The sequence below is a fragment of the Gordionus sp. m RMFG-2023 genome, chromosome 4, assembly GCF_954871325.1.
Source record: "Gordionus sp. m RMFG-2023 chromosome 4, tfGorSpeb1-WG-v2, whole genome shotgun sequence".
NCBI classification, from domain to species: Eukaryota; Metazoa; Nematomorpha; class Gordioida; order Chordodea; family Parachordodidae; genus Gordionus; species Gordionus sp. m RMFG-2023.
This window is the reverse complement of record NC_088778.1, coordinates 14766716-14787500: the sequence shown is the minus strand read 5'-3', so window position 1 is coordinate 14787500 and position 20785 is coordinate 14766716. Positions and strand designations below refer to the sequence as shown.

General features: G+C 25.8%; 1 protein-coding gene across 1 annotated transcript; it reads left to right on the top strand.

Moving 5' to 3' along the window:
* Window positions 1-1860: 1860 nt before the first annotated feature.
* LOC135927792 (arginase-1-like) lies at window positions 1861-14880 on the top strand. Its single transcript, XM_065463980.1, has 9 exons — window positions 1861-1965; window positions 2348-2446; window positions 3696-3813; window positions 5598-5774; window positions 13434-13702; window positions 13769-13825; window positions 13914-14018; window positions 14365-14501; window positions 14560-14880. The coding sequence occupies exons 1-9, from the start codon at window positions 1895-1897 to the stop codon at window positions 14757-14759; spliced, it is 1233 nt and encodes a 410-aa protein (XP_065320052.1). The 5' UTR covers window positions 1861-1894; the 3' UTR covers window positions 14760-14880.
* The last annotated feature ends 5905 nt before the right edge of the window (window positions 14881-20785 follow it).

The following is a 20785-nucleotide window of genomic DNA, read 5'->3' as shown; positions in this document are numbered from 1 at the left end:
AAATATAATAGGTTGTACAACACCCACCGAAACGGGTGACATACCAAATTTACCAATCACAATATCCCCCCCTCCTTTCTATCTGAATTTAAACACGTGATTAATGAACAAGTTTTCGAGGGGTCCCTTGACTTCACCCTAAAAATCTCAGGACCATCGATCACTGTAGATCTTTCCCCAGATCCAACTTCGTAAGTCCCGTGTGCCCGGTCTCGAACATATTACTATCTCTGTTCTAATTTAAGTCGAGCGTATCAGTTCAACCTTGCCACATAAATATAAACGTACTTATATTAATCAAAATACAAATTATTTTAAATATATTTTGTCAAATAAAAATGTTTTTTAATTATTTTTTTAAATAGCTAGAAAAATTTTAAATAAAATAATATTTTCTTACAAATAAGATATGGGTTTAACGTGTAGTTTTTTTAATCGCTTTATGTTACCTTTATTTTTTTTCAAAATAGGATTGATGTTAATTTTAGGGTAGCTTTGCATTAAACAAAAGAGAAAAATATATATACAATTTATTTTATGATGTAATTAATGTTATTATTATTATCTGACATTTCAATGTTTCTTTATAAGATCCCCCGCAATCTTCCACTACAAAGAATAATTTTTTTAGGATGAAACATAAATTTTTACAATACTTAAAATCTGTTAACAGAAATTATAGCTCTAAACTTTTGGATTCCGCAATTATCCCTTTTCTCTCTCGCGGCTTTTATCTGTTCAAAGATTTTGGAAAATTATTGCCAACTTGCCATTTACATATCTACCTTCACTATTCAATAAGGTTGGAATATACCATCGTGTCTCCTCTGTTCGTTAGTTTTTATCAAGTGATTTCTTTCCAGACAAATATAATAGAATCAAAATAAGGTTATAAATGGACAATTCCTAGTCAAATCTTTACCTTCTCTTGGCTAACCAAAACTCTCAATAAAACAAATATGTGGATATAATTCATGTTCAATTTATTCAATTAATCACCAACATTCATTGGTAATCAAATTCTTAAAATATTTCAGTATTATATAATAAATTAACAGATATAAATGGCAAAAGTAATAAAACTCCCTTCCTCAAGCAAGTCATTACAATTGCCATTCACAAAAGTAATTGCATTGTTACCCAAGTTTCAATATTAGCAATGCCAATGACCTTCTTTTTATATATGTTTTATTAATCAAATTTTAAACATACTATCGTAAATTCCTTTTTTTTTATTTTATTTTAAACTTTAAAAAAATTTAGTTAAAAAAAAAGTTTAAGGTTCGGATACAAAACAGATAATAGAGAGTTAAGGATTAGGTTTGTTATACCAATAAAAAATGTTTTAACCTGGTTTGGGATTCAGGTTCGAGATAATCCCTGTTCGTCATCCCGATTTGAGGAATAAAACAAATTGGCATTTAATCCATTTCAATATTTACTTCTTTTTATAATTTCTGGTAAACTAGTTTTGATTAATATATACATACATTTCAGTTTACCTGTTCACGCTCGTAGAGTACGCCTGTGATCGCGATTTTTAAAAAAGTGTCGATCGAGAGTGTAAAAAAAAAGGTTTCTTAATGGTTTTCAGGTTAAGGAGTAAACTAACTTGACTCATCAAATTGAACATCAGTAAAAAAAATATTACCCCTTTAACAAGGATCTACAATACATCCCTGTTGGAATATAAAATTATTTTTTTTGATGAATTACATTATATTATTACAATTATAAATTGAATATTATTCATTTAGCAATCACATGTTTTGATCTAATGACAATTTAAAATTTTTATAAAAAAAATATCACAATAAGGACCTTTATAAAAAAAAATTTTTAAATTGTAATTATTTTCATTTTATAACAAAAGAAACGACATATTATACTAATCATGCGATTAAATTTTAATGATATAGATACTTTTTTTTCGCTCGAAAATATTTCAATACATTCTAATAACGAGTAAGCCATTTCTTATTTTATAATATTTTTCGCATAAAAATCAAATTTGAGATAAAGAGACTTTTTTTGTATAGGCCTGTCAAGGTTACAACCTTCAAATCGCATTTTATTTTAGATATATTTTAGAAATAACGACTGAAATAAATATTTTAAAAATTAAAGTGGGTTTTTATGAAATTTGTATGAAAAAGATTCGAATGAAATACATTTGATTTCTTCGATGAATAAATTAAATAGTTTTGCTATGATCTTAAATATTTATTTCCTTCAGAATTTTTTCCCCTTTTAAAAGAACACACCCAATTAATTTAGAGTTGAATATTAAAATTTTAGGAAGATAGCTTAGTAATCTTTGTCTTTTACAAAAATGAATTTTTTTTAGAACTCAATCACGAAATAAAGTTTTAGAGATGATTGACCAACTTAATTATTACGTGTTTGCTTTGAAATACCATTACATCAAGCACTTGATTCTGGCCAAGTATGATTATGATAACCATTTAATTTACTCCTATAAACATCACAAAGTATTAATGCCACCTTCTTTCGAATTAACCCTTCTTTTAGTATTCACATTGATATAATTAGATATTGGCTTAAATATAATATTCCTGCTCAAAACTTGACTTTCAGGTGGAAATTCTTAATATTTTTTAATTAATACTTGGAGGGGGAAAGTATTTTAATTATTAATAAAAAAAAATCAAAATTGAAATATATTTTTTTAAATTTTAACCCCTAAAGCACTTCTGTTTTGTGTTGCTCGATATCACTTTTAATTAAAATTTAAAAAAAGCATTTTTAAAATGATTTATAGAAAAGAAGGGCAAAGTAGATTCTTTAGTTGGCCCAGATTTTATCATTTTTAACCGTATTTATTTTTGTCTCCGAAATCATTATACAGATGGCTACCCAGATTTTTTAAATTTCGTCAATGTTTGGCTCTATATTTTGTCAATCGTTTTAAAAAAGGAATATGAGAGACAAATAAATATTAAATAATTTATGATATATCATTTACCAACTAATAAATTCCTCCCGGCCCGGGCTTTGTTTTTAAAAAAAATATAGGTTTGTCTTTGGTTTGTGTTTTTTTTCTTTTAGCCCTCTCATTCTAGCCTGCAGGTCTCCGATTTGATTTATGTCAACAACTTTATATATTATAAGGGAACGGCGAAATGCATATATGTATATATAAGCAAATTACTTTAAGCTAAAAAAAATGATTGTTATATAATCATTGTTTATAAATGTTTTAGTTAATATATTTTGAAGATGTATTATTTATCTTATTATCATTGTCATTTAGGTATTGACGCAAAGTAAAAAGATTTTAAATTAGATTCTAAAGATTTTTTTTCAGGATATTTTTTGTTATTTATAGCAATTATATTAGCTGGAAAAAAAATTTCACAAAAAGTTTAATTTTTTTTGGTAACTTACCTATACTATAAATAGAATTTTTAAATTATTTCATCATAATATATCGTAATATTATTTATGATAATTAGAAAGAATCATTAAATAAAAGCAATATTTACACTTTTTAAATTAATTCCTTATTTGTACAATATTATAAATATATAATTAAAATCAGGGTAAAACCTGAAATTTGGCATAAAATCGATTTGACAAATTTTTTAAAAAAACTTGAAAATTGGATTTAAAATAATGTACAAACATTGCTGATATATATGATTTTCGCAAAATTTAAAACTATATTTTTTTAGGAATTTTGAATATCCAAATACTATCTCAACATACCATTCTCTAATGAATTCTGAATTTGAACCAAGATCTCGTCAAGGAAATGTTGGAATTATAGGAGCAAAAGTTTGGCAAGGCCAAGTAATTTTTACAAATTTTGGAATGATATAATAAACTGTTAGGGTAAAATATAAATATATTGATATCAATTCAATAATTTCTAAAAAAAATTTTTATTTTGTATATGTAATAAGTTAGCAAGATTTATATAAATAAATTTGAAAATTCAGAGATCTTAGAAGCGTCCTGGCCAATCAATTTTTGTTCTCAATTCTGAATCTGAATAGAGTATTATTTAAAAAAAAGAAAGCCATTACACCTTTTTTACGTTTTTTTAAAAAAATGACACTATTTTTTGTCCTAAAATCGCATTTCATTCAGCAGCTATTTAGAATTTGCAAATAAAATAAGATGAGTTAAGACGCACTCTTATATTTAAAAAAACTTTTAACATTAAGTTTTCAAGTTCAAAAAATTTGGCTTGTCAATTATTACATAGGTAAAAACAATTAATGATGTGGCTTGAATAGTGATACAGTATAATGTAAATATTAATTTTATAAAGAAGGCCTATTTTTTTAAAAAACCATCGGAATTTTAAAAAACATCATAATTTTTATATAAACCTAATCTACTCCGGTTAATATAAACTTAAATATTATTGATTAACCGGTCAAGCAAACCCCTATATAATTAAAGAATTTAATCCTAAAAATCTAGTCGAATTGACTCGAACAATGAAATTCATTATTCGAGGTAAAATTGGGCTAGATTTTTGCAACTAAATTCTTCAACGATTTAGCCGATTTTTAAAAACGCTTAATCAAGATTTTCGCCTAAATAATATTACCTAAGTCTCAAGATTTTGCCAATAGATGTTCAAACCTTTCTGCTATTTATCTGCAAAATATCCGGGATTGTGTAATATTTTTTTCCAATTTTGAGTTAGCCGTTAAATCGGCAAAATCTAGCTTTTTAACAACACTACAGTATCTCTGTGTGGCTTGATCCGAACAACGAGACCAAAATAATATAATTCACCCAATTTTATGGTCTAGTAAAATGTATTTAACAAATTCTATTGCGTTAGCCTTGTCCATTCTTTTCTTTCAACACAATAAAATTACTGCATATACAATTAACCGGATCCGAATTTTTTAAAAAGGAGATGTTTTTTAAAGGAAATTAAAAAAAATGGGGAAAAAATTAAATTTTAATAGTGAATTTGAATATAAATTTAAAATTTAACAAAAAGCCCGATTTTTAATCTTCCCTTACCAGTGCAAGACAATTACTAAAATTATTATAGTGTACACTGTACTTTTGAAATTTATTCTTTTTTGATATTTTTCAAAGTACAAATTTTTGACCCAAGCCGAACATTACACTTTAGATTGTTATTTTCCCATACCAGGGATAGGAAAATAACAATTTTTTATTATCTGAAATGCAAAAAATATCATACAAAATATGTTTTTTTATAAATAATTTGCCTTAAAACAAATTTCAAATATACTTAAAAAAAAAAATCTATTTATAAATTAAAAATGTGTTATTGACATTATTTATACGAAATTCTAAGAAAATACTAGGATTGTTGTAAACAATGTTAACTAATTCTTACCTGATATTAAAAATATTTTTCTCCTCAAAGAATGTATGCATAATATAATACCGTAATAAATAAAAAGACGTTATCACTTTGATGTTTATAATTTTAAAACTGTTATTTAATAAAAATTTAATTATATCGGCCTTCTCAAAAAATCATAATTAAATGACAAAGAAATTGCTACGTGATAAATAGATTAAAAATAATGTAAGCCTTATATAAAAACTATTTTAACATGATATATTCAACTTAGAAAAAACGAGGAGTAGAATTAGGCCCTGATATGATGAGGCAAGATGGATTAATCGATAAAATAAAATGCATAGGTGTAGATGTCAAAGACTATGGTGATATAAATCCAGCAAACATTCCCAATGATGCCTGCGGAAAAGTCTTGAACCCTAATACCGTTGCTGATTATTGCAAAAAGGTGTTATATTTTTAGTTTTATATAATACAATTATATATATATAATACAATATGTTAGAAAGATATTTAATTAATAATATATATATCAGAGTCTGCAAAAGTACCATTTGCACGGCCCAGATTTTTTTTAGACCCTGCCCGGGCTAGACTTAGGGCCGGACCTGCAGGTCTCTTATATATATGTATATATAATCATATTTAGGTGAAAAACTAAAATATTTATTAAAAAGAGCAAAATAAATCTTTGGAATAGGAATATTATATTCTATTACTACAATTATCTATTATATATAATCAATTAATTTTTTTTAAAAAAAATAAATAAAAAATAATATAATATAAACATTTAATTTCAAACCAGTGTTGTTAAACACTACTTTTAAAAGTAGCGCGCTATCGCTACCGCTATCGTTTTCAAATGAGTAGCGCGCAAAGTAGCTAAAGCTACTTTATACGATATTTTGATTTTTTTTAAAAATATTTTTTAGGTAACTTTATTTCCACAAATAAAATATTGGTATAAAGACATGACTTCTATAATTTGTTACATATATATTATATGTATATATAATTTATTTATTATTGCACTTTAATAATAATAACATTTCGGTACTGTCATCCCCAAGTCTAGAGCGAATATCAGAAAGTATAAGCTTTGCCATACTAAATAATCGTTCAGCACTAGCACTTGAGGGCAACGCAGTATTAAATTTAATAACCTCACTTTTTATATGAAAAAAATCATCAAAAATATTTAAATGAGCATTTTAAGATTTAAAAAAAGCATCTAGAGGTTCAATAATATTATTATTATTTATTTCAAAAAAATCGTCTATGGAAGGCCGCGGTTTCGATCTTGCTATAGTATTAGTATCGTGGTTAAATATAGCATTTTTTAAGGTTACCATCAGCCTATCAAGTTGCCCTTTAGATTCAGTCAAATTAATGTATGGCCAATTTAACTTGAAGGATGAACGATAGCAGCTATTACATTATCATCATCATACAGATCTGAAAATCTAATTTATATAAAGCGATTGTATTTATTATAAAAAAAAGAAGAATACCTTTTTAATTTTCAAAATTTAAATTTATCTGAGATTTAGATTCATTTATAAAAAAAATATTAAAATAGCATTATATTATGGTAATATAATTATTATACACAAGGTAATTAATAATATATTAATACTATATATTAATATTATAGATTGTGTTGTAAATTAAGCCAATTTAAATTATGGCTAATCAAGCAATAAATCATATTTTATATAATTGTATAATAGAAAATAAAAATAAAGTTTTGACCTTTTCTCAATGCCTTTTAGCATAGACTCTACCAGTGGTTAGCAAAATTTTAGATTATTGATTCTTTTAAGCTTGGTAATTAATATACTCAGTGTGGGAACATAATATCCCATGCTCATATTATCTTGCCCTTCCAAGATTTTAAGTGAGCATTTTGTAAGACATATGGATTTCTGAAATAATATTTGCTAGAATGTCATAAGTCTGAGAGCCAATTATTCTTTTTAGAGCTAATGCTACAGATTTTCGTTTTAGATTTTTTTGGATCAATCCAATGTGCAGCCCACTCCTAAATAAGCTCTAAAAATATGAATATCATATTATAAATCAGAAAATAAACATTTTTACCTTCTATTGTGCTTCCACAATCTGCTGTTGTAAAGATGTAGAAGACATCTGATAGATTTAATATTAAAGATTCTTTCATTTCTTTAAAGCTATCCAAAATTCTTGCCATCAATGACTGCCGGCAAAATATCTTGGTAGGTGGAGAAAAAGTGTTTATCATCTTTATAAAAGAACCATTATCCACCAAGGATAATGGTTGAACAGTATCTATTGTAAAGTTCATTATGACTTTGTCAGCCAATTTTTGACATACACCTGGTGTTGATGAATCCAAATTGCCTAATTTTGTTAGAATTAAATTTGATTTGGAAGTGGATGTATCTTCTTCCATTACCCCATAACTTTTGAGACAATCTCTTTATAATTTGAGGTGTGAACAGTCTAAAATTATAAAACTTAGAATAAAAATTATGTAGGAGATAAGTACATAAAAATGATTGAAATAACTATTTTAAAATGTTTTAAATAATTTAGATAAAATTTATGAATATATAAAAAAAATGATTGGTCTTTGATTTAAATTTATTTTAAAAATTAAGAATTAGCCTACACACATTGATATTAAATTTGTTTATTTTCAAATTAAAGCTGCTTGTATGGTTTGAGGATAAAATTTTGCGACACATCTTGCATTAAAACGGATATCCAGTAGTAATTTTTTCTTTAAGATTAAAGTATTTTTGAATTTTGGGAAAAGATAATCTATATTTTTCTCATTTTCCACACACATTTTTAATAACTAGATTTATAATGCTAACTAGATTTATAATGTATATTTTTAAATATAATTTTAAATTTCAAAATTAAATTAAATTTAATAAAAGGATTATAATTTTAGATTTAATAAAAAATATATTTTAATAATTTTTAGATATTTATTATGTAAAATTGAATCGCTATTTTCTAAAAAAAAGTAGCCCGCTAAAGCTACCGCTACTTAAAAAAGTAGCGCGCTATTTTAACAACACTGTTTCAAACCAACAATTAAGTTTATCTAACGTGACACAAATGTAAATACAACAAAAACTAAGGTCAATAGAAAGATCTAAAGATATTATTTTATATACCTGTTTTGTTTTTCAATTTATCAAAGCAAAGTTCAATATAACTTGAACTTATCTCATATCAAACCAACAAGATATACGTTGAAAATGTTTTGGTTTTTTTTGACATTTACAAAATTTATGTATTTTAATTCAGTTATATTCAAGAAATTAAATTTTATATCAGTTGTTTAAGATTTCGGTTAGGTCCTGTTCAATAAAGAAACTCCATAAAGTATGCATGTTTTATTTTTAGCGTGGTTAATTATACTTAAAGTGATATTGATACAAGATTTCCCCGTCAACCCTATACTTAGACAGAGTTTTGAATTGTTTTCAAGGGATTAATTTATATTAATTTGACTGGGTTTTCCATTCAAAAAATAAAGGATAAGTCCCTATTAAAAAAAGATAAAATCCAATCAGAAAGGAAAAATCTCGATCAAAAAAAAGGGCAAAAGTCCGATCAGGAAGAGTTCCACAAGAGAAGAAAAAGATTCTAATGAAAATAGGAATTTCCTATTTGTATATTTTTAAAAAAAATATTTATAGTGTGTTTTATCTTTAATTTTTAATTTTCTTTCTTAATTTTTTCCAACTTTTTACGATTTCTCTTCAATATTATGCTATATTTTTATTGTCATATTTTCTTGATTTTTTTAATATTCTTTTTTAAAATAATTTCTTACTTTAAAAATTTAGTAAATGAAATATTAACACTCTCAAGAAAATAATATGATAACTCGAATGGGAAACCATGTATTAAAATTTTCAGTGATCCATATTAGTGCCCCGGTTATATAATATATTATTTTTTCAGTCACAAAAACATTAATAATAAAAATATTATTAAATAATTTTTAAAAATCAAATTAATAACATTATATAATCTTCTAATAAAAGGTGTATCCACGATTTTCCTATAGGAGGAGCACTATTAGGCAGTTTTCCCTCCATAAATTTTATTGCAGGTTTTTAGGTCCACTTATTGTAGGCTTTTGGCTATATATATTTAAATAAATAAAAATAAAAAATGTTCTAAAAATTTTGTATTATAGTCATTATTTCAAAAGTTAGTAACCTTTACTAATTTTTCGTTCAAATTTTTCTTTATATTATTAACTTAAAATTATTATTCCGAGAAAGGCAAATTTGTGATTGATCTATTTAACTGGGCAGTGGCGTAGCCAGGATTTATCCATAGATCGGGTTTTAAAAATTTTGTGGGGGGCTGCGCTCAAACTCCTTTCCGGCCTTCGCCGAGTCCATAAAAAATATTGCATAATATTTATTCAGTAGTTATCTTTATATCATCTTTGTTAAAGTTGGCTAAGCAATTCGAAATATAATTCTAGAATATGCCAATATTTGCGAAATTAGTGTCTACCCACTTGAGTAGCCAGCATAAATGAAAAAATATTAATAATAAAATTTATGCCAAATTTATGATTAATAGGCGACAAAGCATTATTTTGAAAATTTTATCAATGTTTAGTGTTCAATTGTAAATTAATTCAATCCATTCGTGGTAGAAAGTAAAAAAATTCGCCTCCCAATCATAAACTTCTCATTGATCACTCAATATATCTTATTATATGTTAAAAATAATTATTTTAATTAAATTTTTGCATATAACAAAATTTTACCGAAAATTTCATTAAAGATTTTATTTATTATTAAAATACTTTAGTATAAATAACCAGGGACGAGAACCTTCCTTCTAAAAAATGGGTTTGGGTTCAGTGAAAAATCTCTGAACCCGGTCGGGCTCAGGTGAGGGTTCGGAGACCAGAAAAATAATGACTTATTAAAATTATAAAATAACAGAAACATCATTTTTTTTTAAAATTTATTTTAATTAGTATCACGATAAAAATTATTTATCTTCATAATTATAATACTACAATACAATTTAAAAAATTACTAAATATAACAAAAATGATTACATGAAAAAATGATCAAATGTTTTTTTAAATTAATATATAAATTTTTTATAAAATTTAAAAAAAAACTTGAACCATGAACCCTAAATTTTAAAAAAGGGTTTGAGTTTTGGTTTGGGTTCAGCGAAATATTGAGGGTTCGGGTTCTCGTCCCTTTAAATAACATTCATTTATTTATCTATCGATGTATTTATTTTAATAATATCATAAATTTTATACAGATTATTATATTAAAAATTTATTGTAAATAACTATTTAAAAAAATATATATAATTATAATAAAATATAATTCTTGTTGCACATAACGGTATTTAAAAATATATAATTTAACAATTATAATTAACACAAATGATTATATCATCAAAATATAAATAACTCTTATTGCAAATGCAATACTTTTATTAAAAAATAGTATAATATAATATAAATATTATGACTAAGAATTTATTATAATTAGTTTTGCATATAAAAATTTTATGACTAAGAACATATTATAATTATATTGCAATTTTATGATTTGAAATAAAGAGAGATCTACTTTTCTCTGAAATTTGGCTAATTATTTAGAATCAAATTTTTATCTAGAATAATCTCCTTATAAATATTTAATAGGGCTAATTCATTTAAAGTGTTTTCACTGGTTCTATTTCTTAAATATATTTTTAACCTTTTCAAAGTTGAAAAAGACCTTTCATTAGTGCAGGTACTAATCGGTAAGGTAGCGAAAACAATGTTTTGATATTAGGCAGGAAATCTAAAGTGCAAGGAAAAGGTCTGCAAGCATTTTTTGCCCTCAAAAAGTACTCTATTCTGTCAAGATTTTTATACCAAAATTTGACATCACAAAGTAACTTATCATACGATCCTGATATCCTTAGAGTAAAACTTTCTTAATATCCTCTCGCGTTTCAAGTGTAATCAACAATTCAGACTCCAAAAGAAAATAAAAGCTTGCTGTTTATCCTTACCAAATTAAACGGTTTTTCTTTTAATTAAAAATTATAAAAAAGAAATAAAATTTTTTAAAAATATCTAATTTGTTTTAACAATATAAATTATATTATTAAATTTATAACTGTTTTTCAAAAAATATCTTTCAAGATATACAGATCATATTTTTTTTAAATCTTTGGCTCTACTGTGCCAGAAAATATTTACAATATATCTTTATAGTACCCCCCCCCACTGTTTATTTTAGTTCATATAATTTTTAATTTAAACCATGTGAACATTTAAATTCGGGGGATATGGGGGTGGGGATTCCAACCCCAAACCTCACCCCCCCCCCTTGTTTACGCCACTATAAGTGGGACAAAATATTAAGTGTCAAATATCTTGGGATTGGTGAGCTACCTCCAGAGTTGTTAAAGTAGCTCGCTAGATACCAGGTTCGGTCAGTAAAATTTAAAATAATATTATAATTTTAAATTTATTATTTACTTTTGAAATTGAAATTTATATTTTCAATTTGTAATTTATATTTTCAATTTGTATTCTAAAACCTAAATCATCTGATGAAAATTATTTAAAATGCCATCGCAAATGGATTTCCAAATCCATGTAAGTGAGTCAGACAATTTTGATATTAATGAAATGATAGGTGCCCTGGGAAAAAATGTTCATGATAACAATAATACAAATTTTCCATTTCCAAAATTTGTAAAATATTTTCAAATTAATGTAAAAACAAAAGTTGGCTATAAATTTATTTGTTCAAACTATAAAAAAATATATCCTCAAATACATCTAGTAGCTATAACCTCAAAAATCACCTAAAGGTAATTGCCATTTTTTATTCTAATAGTATTTTTATTTAAGAAATGATTTTATTATTAACAAAATAAATAAAAAATGAATATTACCATAAATAGTTATTTTTATTACATAAATTATAATATTTTTACATAAATTTTTTATAACCTAAACTAACTATATATAAATATTTATAAATGTTGATTTTTATCTATTATATACTAAAGTAGCCAAAGCTACTTTTAATAGTAAGTAATAGCGCGCTATTTTATTCTGATGGGTAAAATAGAGGTATAGCGCTACTTTTTTGACTAATAGGGATAGTGGTAGAGCGCTACTTTTAAAAGTAGGGTTTAACAACTCTGGCTACCTCATATAAACTCCCATACTATATTTATTTAACTTAGATCATCTTATTTTATCCATCTAATTTATTGCCATATGAACTAAGTTTAAATTTTAAGAAAATATATTTATACATATTTAGGAAATAGAAATCTTATAATGCCACGATCATTTTAGCTATACTACGAATCAATACGCTCTTAGTTATTGCTAATATGAGCTTTCTTTAGTACATAATTCTTTATATAAAACACCTTTCTGTTTAATTCTTAAATGACGGTCCCAAAAACATCGCGTGAACTAGCATTAGCCAACTCCCTTGAATTATATTTTACTTTGCATTTTATGAATTTGAAATTAAAATTAGAAGATTCGAAATAATATATTAGGCAAAAAATTAAACAAAAGTATCTTAGAAATAAAGCATGTGATACTTACCGTTATAATTTAAGCTAATGTTAGATATCGCATAATCAACATAAGAAATGGCTAAACAACGACCAATTTTTTTTAAAATGCAATAAGACTCATTTATTTATTACTATATATTAATGGAATCAAGTGGTTGAGTTCGGTCTACTATATATCACCCCCCCCCCAATCTCTAGGATAGGAGCACCTAGGTAGCTTCAGAAGAAACAGGGTTCTTGCTCTATTCGAACCCAGAACTACATGTACTCAACCGATTATACCACAGATGCTTTTCAAATAGAATGATTTTTTTATATATAAATATTACAAATAAACATTGGTTACCTCTATCATATCAAATTTTGATTGGTTCAATATCACCATGCGATATTTAACATTACCTATAATTTATTTAAGTGTTTTAAGAAATTTCAGACGTTTATTTTTTATTACCTTGTACCTATATAAGTCTACATTTTTTGCAATATATCACTGCTGTGCTTAATTCAGATTTCTGACCAAGTTCAAAAAATCGTAAAAGACGATAGGATTTGTTTAATTTTAGGTGGTGATCATAGTCTTGCAGCAGGTTCATTACATGGTCACGTATCTGTATATCCCGATGTGAGGGTTGTGTGGATTGATGCGCATACCGATCTACACCTACCATATACCACATCTTCTGGAAATTTGCACGGGTGTCCTATGGGTTTGATGATAAAAGAACTTAATACTCCGGGTCAAAATATTCTTCCCGGTTGGGAATGGCATAAAGAAAGGTTTAAAAATTGATTTCTTAAGCCCATTTTTTAAAACTAAAATGGTATTTATTTTTAAATGAATAGAATTCCGGCACATCATTTAGTCTATATTGGATTGCGGGATGTCGATACTCCCGAAATGTAATAATATTTATATTCAATTATTTGCAATATTTGTATATTTAAAACTATATTCAAGACTTATATCTAATTATATTTATCATAATAGGTTCTTCCTGAAAAAGTTAAACATTAGGCATTTCAGTGTAAAAGATATTGATGAACATGGTATACAAGGTGTAGCTAGAATGGCTCTACAACATATTAACCCGAAGTAAAATTTATATTTATAGTCGAGCTTGCGTCGTCAGAATTTTTCCAAGGAGAAATAATGTTGAATGCCAACTTATTTCTAAAAAAATATTTAATTATTTTCATTTTTGGGAGAGGTGCATGGGTCCATAGAGGTTTTAATTTACATTTAAACAATTTGTAAATTTTTCCTTTTTTTAAAAATTATTAATGAATTTTAGTTATGATATATATTCATCATTTATTCGTATAAAATTGACAATTAAGGATAAGATCGAAAGATTAAGTTAAATAAACATTTTATCAAGCATGATTTTTTTTAAACCTAGAGTTATCAGGGTTTTAAACTATATTAACAAATTTTAAAGACTCGATAAACCGACTGTCATTCAATTTGATATTGATTCATTGGATCCTAAGGATGCTCCAACAACTGGCACACCTGTTGATGGAGGCATGACATTACGGGAAGGGTTAGAATTGATGGAAGAACTATGTCGCACAAGTATATTATTTTAGTCTTTCTTGTTAAAATAAAAAATATTTACTATTTGGAATATTAGGATGTATAGTAGGAATTGACATGGTAGAAGTCAATGTCAAATTGGGAGATGAAAAGGAGGCTCAAAAGACGGTCAGGGCCGCTAATAAATTAATACTAGCTGCTTTAGGTGAAACACGACATGGAGTTTTACCTCGAGATTTTAAAATAACTCCATTACCTAGCCATGAAATGAATGGAATCACTAATGGGAACCACTAATAATAAATAAAATTTTCAGAACTAATTTATATATAATCAAATGCTCTCTTTAGAAATATTTTCCAGTCATTGCATAAATCAATCTTAAAACAATAACCTTTATAATTATGTCATTATGTTATTATTTTCATAAAAATATTATATTTAATTCAAATTTCAGAAAATGATAAATATATTTATTTATATGATATTTATTAGCAAATTAATAAACAAATAAATTGTTTACTTTTTTTAGAAAATACATACCTCTTAAATTATATCACGTTGAAAATAAAGAAATTCTTTCATAGAAAATGCACTTAAGTTTGATATTTTTTGTAAATGATATTATTAAATATGTGCGTCACTAGTGATAAAAGTGACACACCTATATTTCATTTAAAAACTCCTAAATTATTTTTTATTTTGCCAAGACCTTTAGTTATACAATTTATAAGATCAAGAATTATCAAATAAGCATGTAAAAATTTTTTACCCAAAATATTGAGCAAAAATTTTTGAAGATCAACAAAATGAAATTTTTTTAAAAAGAAATTTGATGAATATGCATATAAATCATAAAAGATTAATAAAGTTTGTTAATTTTGGGCAAAATTTGATCAAATCCTGTTTGAGCATTCTTAAAGTCTTTATTTAAAAAACCTTAAAATTGTTTTTGATCAACAGAAAAAATTTTGAGTTTGCAAAACCGGAGAAGATATATTAATATTGATAATATAATAACAATGTTAATTCTTTCCATGCTATGCTTCCAATAATTTGAAGATTACTCATCAATGAAGTAATTACTAATTCTTTCTACCTTATTCAAAAATAAGAAGGCACGTTTGTTACTCAAGTGGGTTGTCAGGCTATCTTAATGAAGTGAGCAACAGTATTCTAAGGCATGCACATGTTAATAGAAATATTTAACTCTTAAGTAAAAGGATCTTAAACTTGGTGAGGAGATATTTTTATATAAAATATCATGTCTATGTTTATCTTTTGGAAATCGGTCTTGGTTTGATATATTTTTCCAAGAACCTTTTTTTGCCATAAATTATAAAAAAAATTGCGTTCTAGTAATTTTTTAGCAAAATATATACATCCCAATTTTATAAAATTTAAGATTGAAGATATTGAAAGTTTATAGCTTATAGATAGAAGGCTGTGATAATGATTTATTTGATAAATGTTAGCTTGAAGCAGTTATGGACACGGTTAATGCTTAGACTGATAAAGGTTGTAAATAAAAATTATATATTAACGTTTACTCCTACAAAAAAATTACCAAGGAAAAAGTAAATTAATAAAAAGTTTGTGTTATATATGCAATAAAAAAATTAAATAATAAGATAAATGACTTTAATTAATTTTAAAATAATATTTAATTTTCATTTCACATTTTCGTTAATTTATATTGAGGAAATAATTGGAGTTACACCTAAAACGATTCGTCATTCAATCCGTATTTTAGGAACGATAATATTCTAATTCGAATAATTTCATATTCATCAGATACAATTATTTGCATAAATTTTTAAAGCGGTTTCCGCTTTCAGCAATTTTTTTAATTTCCAAACTAAGGATAATAATTTGTCGAATTAATTCTTTTGTGTGTTATAAATTTAATGAAACTACTCTGAACAAGAGAAAAAATCTTTATTATACAAAAAAACGAATACAAATTATTATGTTAAAAAATAAAAAAAAATCCGAAAATCTCTTTGAAGACAACTTGTTATGTAAATTAGACATCTGCAAAAGTAGACAGGGCTCGAACGGGCTTCGGGCCGGACTCGAGCCTAATTTTTTTTTTAAATCGGGTTCGGGATTATAGGCCTAATATTTTTTAAAAAATTCGGGCCAGGCCTTGAAATTTTTTCTAAATATATCTAAATTTATCAATCCTATATTGAATTTTTTATGTAAAATAAAAATATTTGATTTTATTATAGAAATTGGACGCCATATAACATATGCCTTTTATTTTGAGTAATTATAAAAATTAATTCCTTTTAAATAAATTCGGGCCGGCCCAGTAAATTGTTTTAAAAAAATTTCGGACCGGACCGGGCTTGAAAAATTAGGCCCGATGAAGATCACTAATGTAAATATAATTAAATAAAGATATTGAAACTATTCCTATTTAATATATTTGTAGTACCATTTCGATGTTCAACAATTGATTTATTATGGATTTGGATATGAAAACAAAATTTAAATGTTTCAAATTGAATTTATTATATAATAAAAGTACTTTAAAGTAAAGTCGATTAAAGTAACGTTACCTTTGAAGAAAAGGAACGTTATTCGGTTCTTGTTACAAAAGGCTAACGAGTAGCGCGATTGAGTAACAGTAACGCAAAACGTTACTCTAAATTTTTTTAAAAAAAAATATGGAAAGAATATATTTGATTTTATTATATAATATTTTATTAAATTTTATATATAATTTAAGCCGACTTTTTAATTCAGATCAGCCACCAAAGTTCATCATTTTTATTTTATTTTTGTCGTTAAATTTTATTTATAGTCGAGATTAATAATCTAATTAATATTAAAAGAATCAAGGTATGTTAATTTATATTCTCTAATATTATTAGTTATTTTATTGAGAATGTCAACTGTACTTATTTCTTCAGATGAAGATGTTTTAACTCTGCCCTGACAGCTTTTACACAAATAAAGATATAAGGGTATTAAGTCTGCACTTGGTTTGTATAGATCGTGCCCTAATTTATATATTTCAACCTTGATGTCCACCACGATGATTTAAATGAACATTCTTGCATTGATTTACAAAATTTTGATTAGATCAACGAGCGCTTCCTAGGGCTCAACGCAGCTTTATAGGAGCTAACCAGGCTTGACTGGCACAGAGGATGCGAGGGTTGTATTTTATTTAATAAATAAAAACTTTAATTGGGGGAATTCGTTAAAAACATTTAAATGATCTTTTATTTCGAGCTTGCTTAGCTCCGCGAAAGCTGTGTTCAGCACTAAGAAGCGCTCGTTTGTATATTATTCTGATTGTGAATAATTTTAAATACAATAAAACGATATGGAGATGATTTAAAACAAGTAGGATTATAAAAATTATATGAAAAAAAATACATAAATTTTATATAAAAAACATTGAAAAGAACTTTAAAAACGCGGTACATATCACCCTACAGGAGTGAAAGCTTAGGAAATCGGACCTACATATTTTGAAGAAATCTGCTGACGAAGGTATGGGGTCGCTTGTAATCTGTCACCTTTTTTTGTCTATGGTTTTGATAAAATTAAAGACCTCGTTTCCAAGCATACATAAGGTGTTTGGTATCTATCGTATAATATTTCATATGTATATCAATAAATGTATATTGTTTATTATACAAATCCAAACCATTATTTCATGTCCATAAATTTATTTCCATATAATACACAATATATATATCTTGATACAAATCCTAAAACAAATATGAAATAATTGTAATATATAAACTCACGTGATACAAATCTTAAAAACAAAGATTGGAATTGAGATATTTAGAGTAACAAACAATGACACTCAAAAGATTCAGATTTATAATTCATACAATAAGATTTGATAACATATTAACAAGAGAAGAGAGAAAAATGGTAGACAAAGCAACTCTAATTATAAAACTATTGATAAAATTAAATCATAAATTAAATAAAAAAATTAAAGCACAATACAAACAGTGGAATATTACATGTCGTAGATTTACAGTATATCTAATTTTATCAATTATCATATGACAATCAAGTAATTTTTACCAAAATAGCGAATTAAATATTTTGCAGAAAACTATAAAATATTGATAAGGACATCAGAAAATATCTTTTAATATGAAGATTAATTTTTTATATCTTTTTATTTATAATAAATAGATGGCGTTAAATAATTGAATGCAAATTGTTGCTATATTTATTATCAAGAGCATTAATTAGTAAAATTTGTTAAAATATTAACTGTCAAATATGTCTGTAAAAGTGGAATTTTACTTAATATTTTGTAACTAATTCTATATAATAGAAGAATATCAACTATATGTCTACTTACTTTTTATAAATAAATTTATTGGAATAAATTATTACCATGCTTTTATATTAATGGATATACAAGTAATTTATTACATTTTATATAAACTAATAAAAATATATTTCATATTTGTTCCAGGCTTATTTTTTTTATTAAAATTAACCTCCTTGTAAAAATATTTTATGACTATATATAGACTAAAGTAACCCAGCCGAAGACCAGGCAAAATCGGACCAAAGACCCGCCGTAAAAGGGGTCTGGGGCGAAGCCCCAGTAATTTTCCAATTCACTCCCCCCCCCTTACAAAATCCAGGCTACGCCTTTGGCTAGATCAAACAATGATATTATTTGATATAGGTTCAGGAGGAGGTATGAAAAATGTTTGATTTTCCAATTCTAAAATAATTAAAAATTTACTTTGATATAAAGTACTATTTCTGAAAATGCCACCATTACTTTGTTTTCCATAAAATCCTACATCTATATATATAAATTTGCAATTAGCTAAACCAAGCAAATGATTTATAGGATCTATAATTGTAAAAAGGGGTTCCAGATTTTGCAGGAATTTTAATTTTTATGTGCTTACCATCTAATGATCCAAGGCAGTTTGGAAATCCGTGTTTCTCAAAATATTTTTGTGTAATCTAAAAATATATTAATATCAAAATTTATAATACCTTCTCCCAATGTTCTCTAGTTGGAACTGGCATATGAATATCTTTTAAAGTTTTCCATATAGCATCACATACCTCTGGAAAGATGGTAAGTAACAATGCATTTTGCTTATGCTTTTTAACTTGGTTTGTTTTTTATTATTTTGGTAGTTGGGTTTTGTTGAAGAATCTAATTTATAAAAAATAATATAATTATAAAAAAACTGAAAAAATTATACTTGGTTGTTGGATACCATTGCTTTGATATGTGAACAGGGTTACCGTGAAAATTTTCAAATTGCGGGAGAAATTTGGTATTATGCGGGAGAAATATAAAAATTGCAGTAGACATATAAAAATTGCTAAAAAAAATTTTTGCGGGCCGAAGGCCCATTTTTCAAAATAAAATAACATCTTGATTTATAATATATTAATTTATAAAAAAAAACCAACGATCTTTTTAAATATAAAAGAATGTAAACAAGATAAAATTTTATAAAAAAAACGATTTTAATTTTACAATTAAAAATATATTTTATGCGAATGTCCCGTAAAACGACCGCAATTAGAAATCTACCGTGTGTGTGTGTATAACATTATAGGGATAGGCGCTTAATTATCACGTATCACTTTAAATACATAATAAGGTACTCCAAAAATAAGAAATAATACAGATGAAACTACAGTTACGGTAATTGTAATCACTTATCTTGTAGTACAACATTCACAGAAATACTTATCATCACAATGTTGGTAGAATCTTTTCCCATAATATTTAACGATTCTAATATAAATGAAAACTATACTTGTAGAACAAAAATGAGCAAACCTATCATCAATGTTTTAGGACCTAAATCCAGGAGGTTAATTCTTGACGATTTTAAAAATGGGCATACATATGCAATTCTAACAGATGAACTAATAAGGGAAATATTGAAATATTAAAAAATTTCCCTTGATCCTCTGCTATTTCATCAAAATTAAGGTCGTTTCAATAAAACTATTAGATTTTTTCCCCTCAAATAGTGAAAAATCCAAAGACATAGCTAACCATATAATGGTAAATATAGCAGATTCGAGATTAACAATAAATTGCATGTCAGCTTTCTGATCTGATAATGTCTCAGTAAATTTGGTAGAAACAGAGTGTATTTACAGAATTGAGTCAGCACAATGTTGGTTGCGATATGTTCCTAATACCAGCATCGGAATTTTAAAATTTTATAAACCTTTAAAAAAAAATTTCTTAAATAAAGAATATAAAAGCTGTCCTAATATTTTGAAAATTTTTTTCAATAATGAATAGAGGTATATTTACAAATGATTCCACATGTAGGAAA

Bases quoted from the DNA above. Each gene is read 5' to 3' on its own strand.
- LOC135927792 (XM_065463980.1), top strand. From the start codon at position 1,895: ATGCGATTAAATTTTAATGATATAGATACTTTTTTTTCGCTCGAAAAT. The intron at 1,966-2,347 runs GTAAGCCATTTC...AATTTTTTTTAG, and splicing joins TCAATACATTCTAATAACGA to AACTCAATCACGAAATAAAG. The intron at 3,814-5,597 runs GTAATTTTTACA...TATTCAACTTAG, and splicing joins CAAAAGTTTGGCAAGGCCAA to AAAAAACGAGGAGTAGAATT.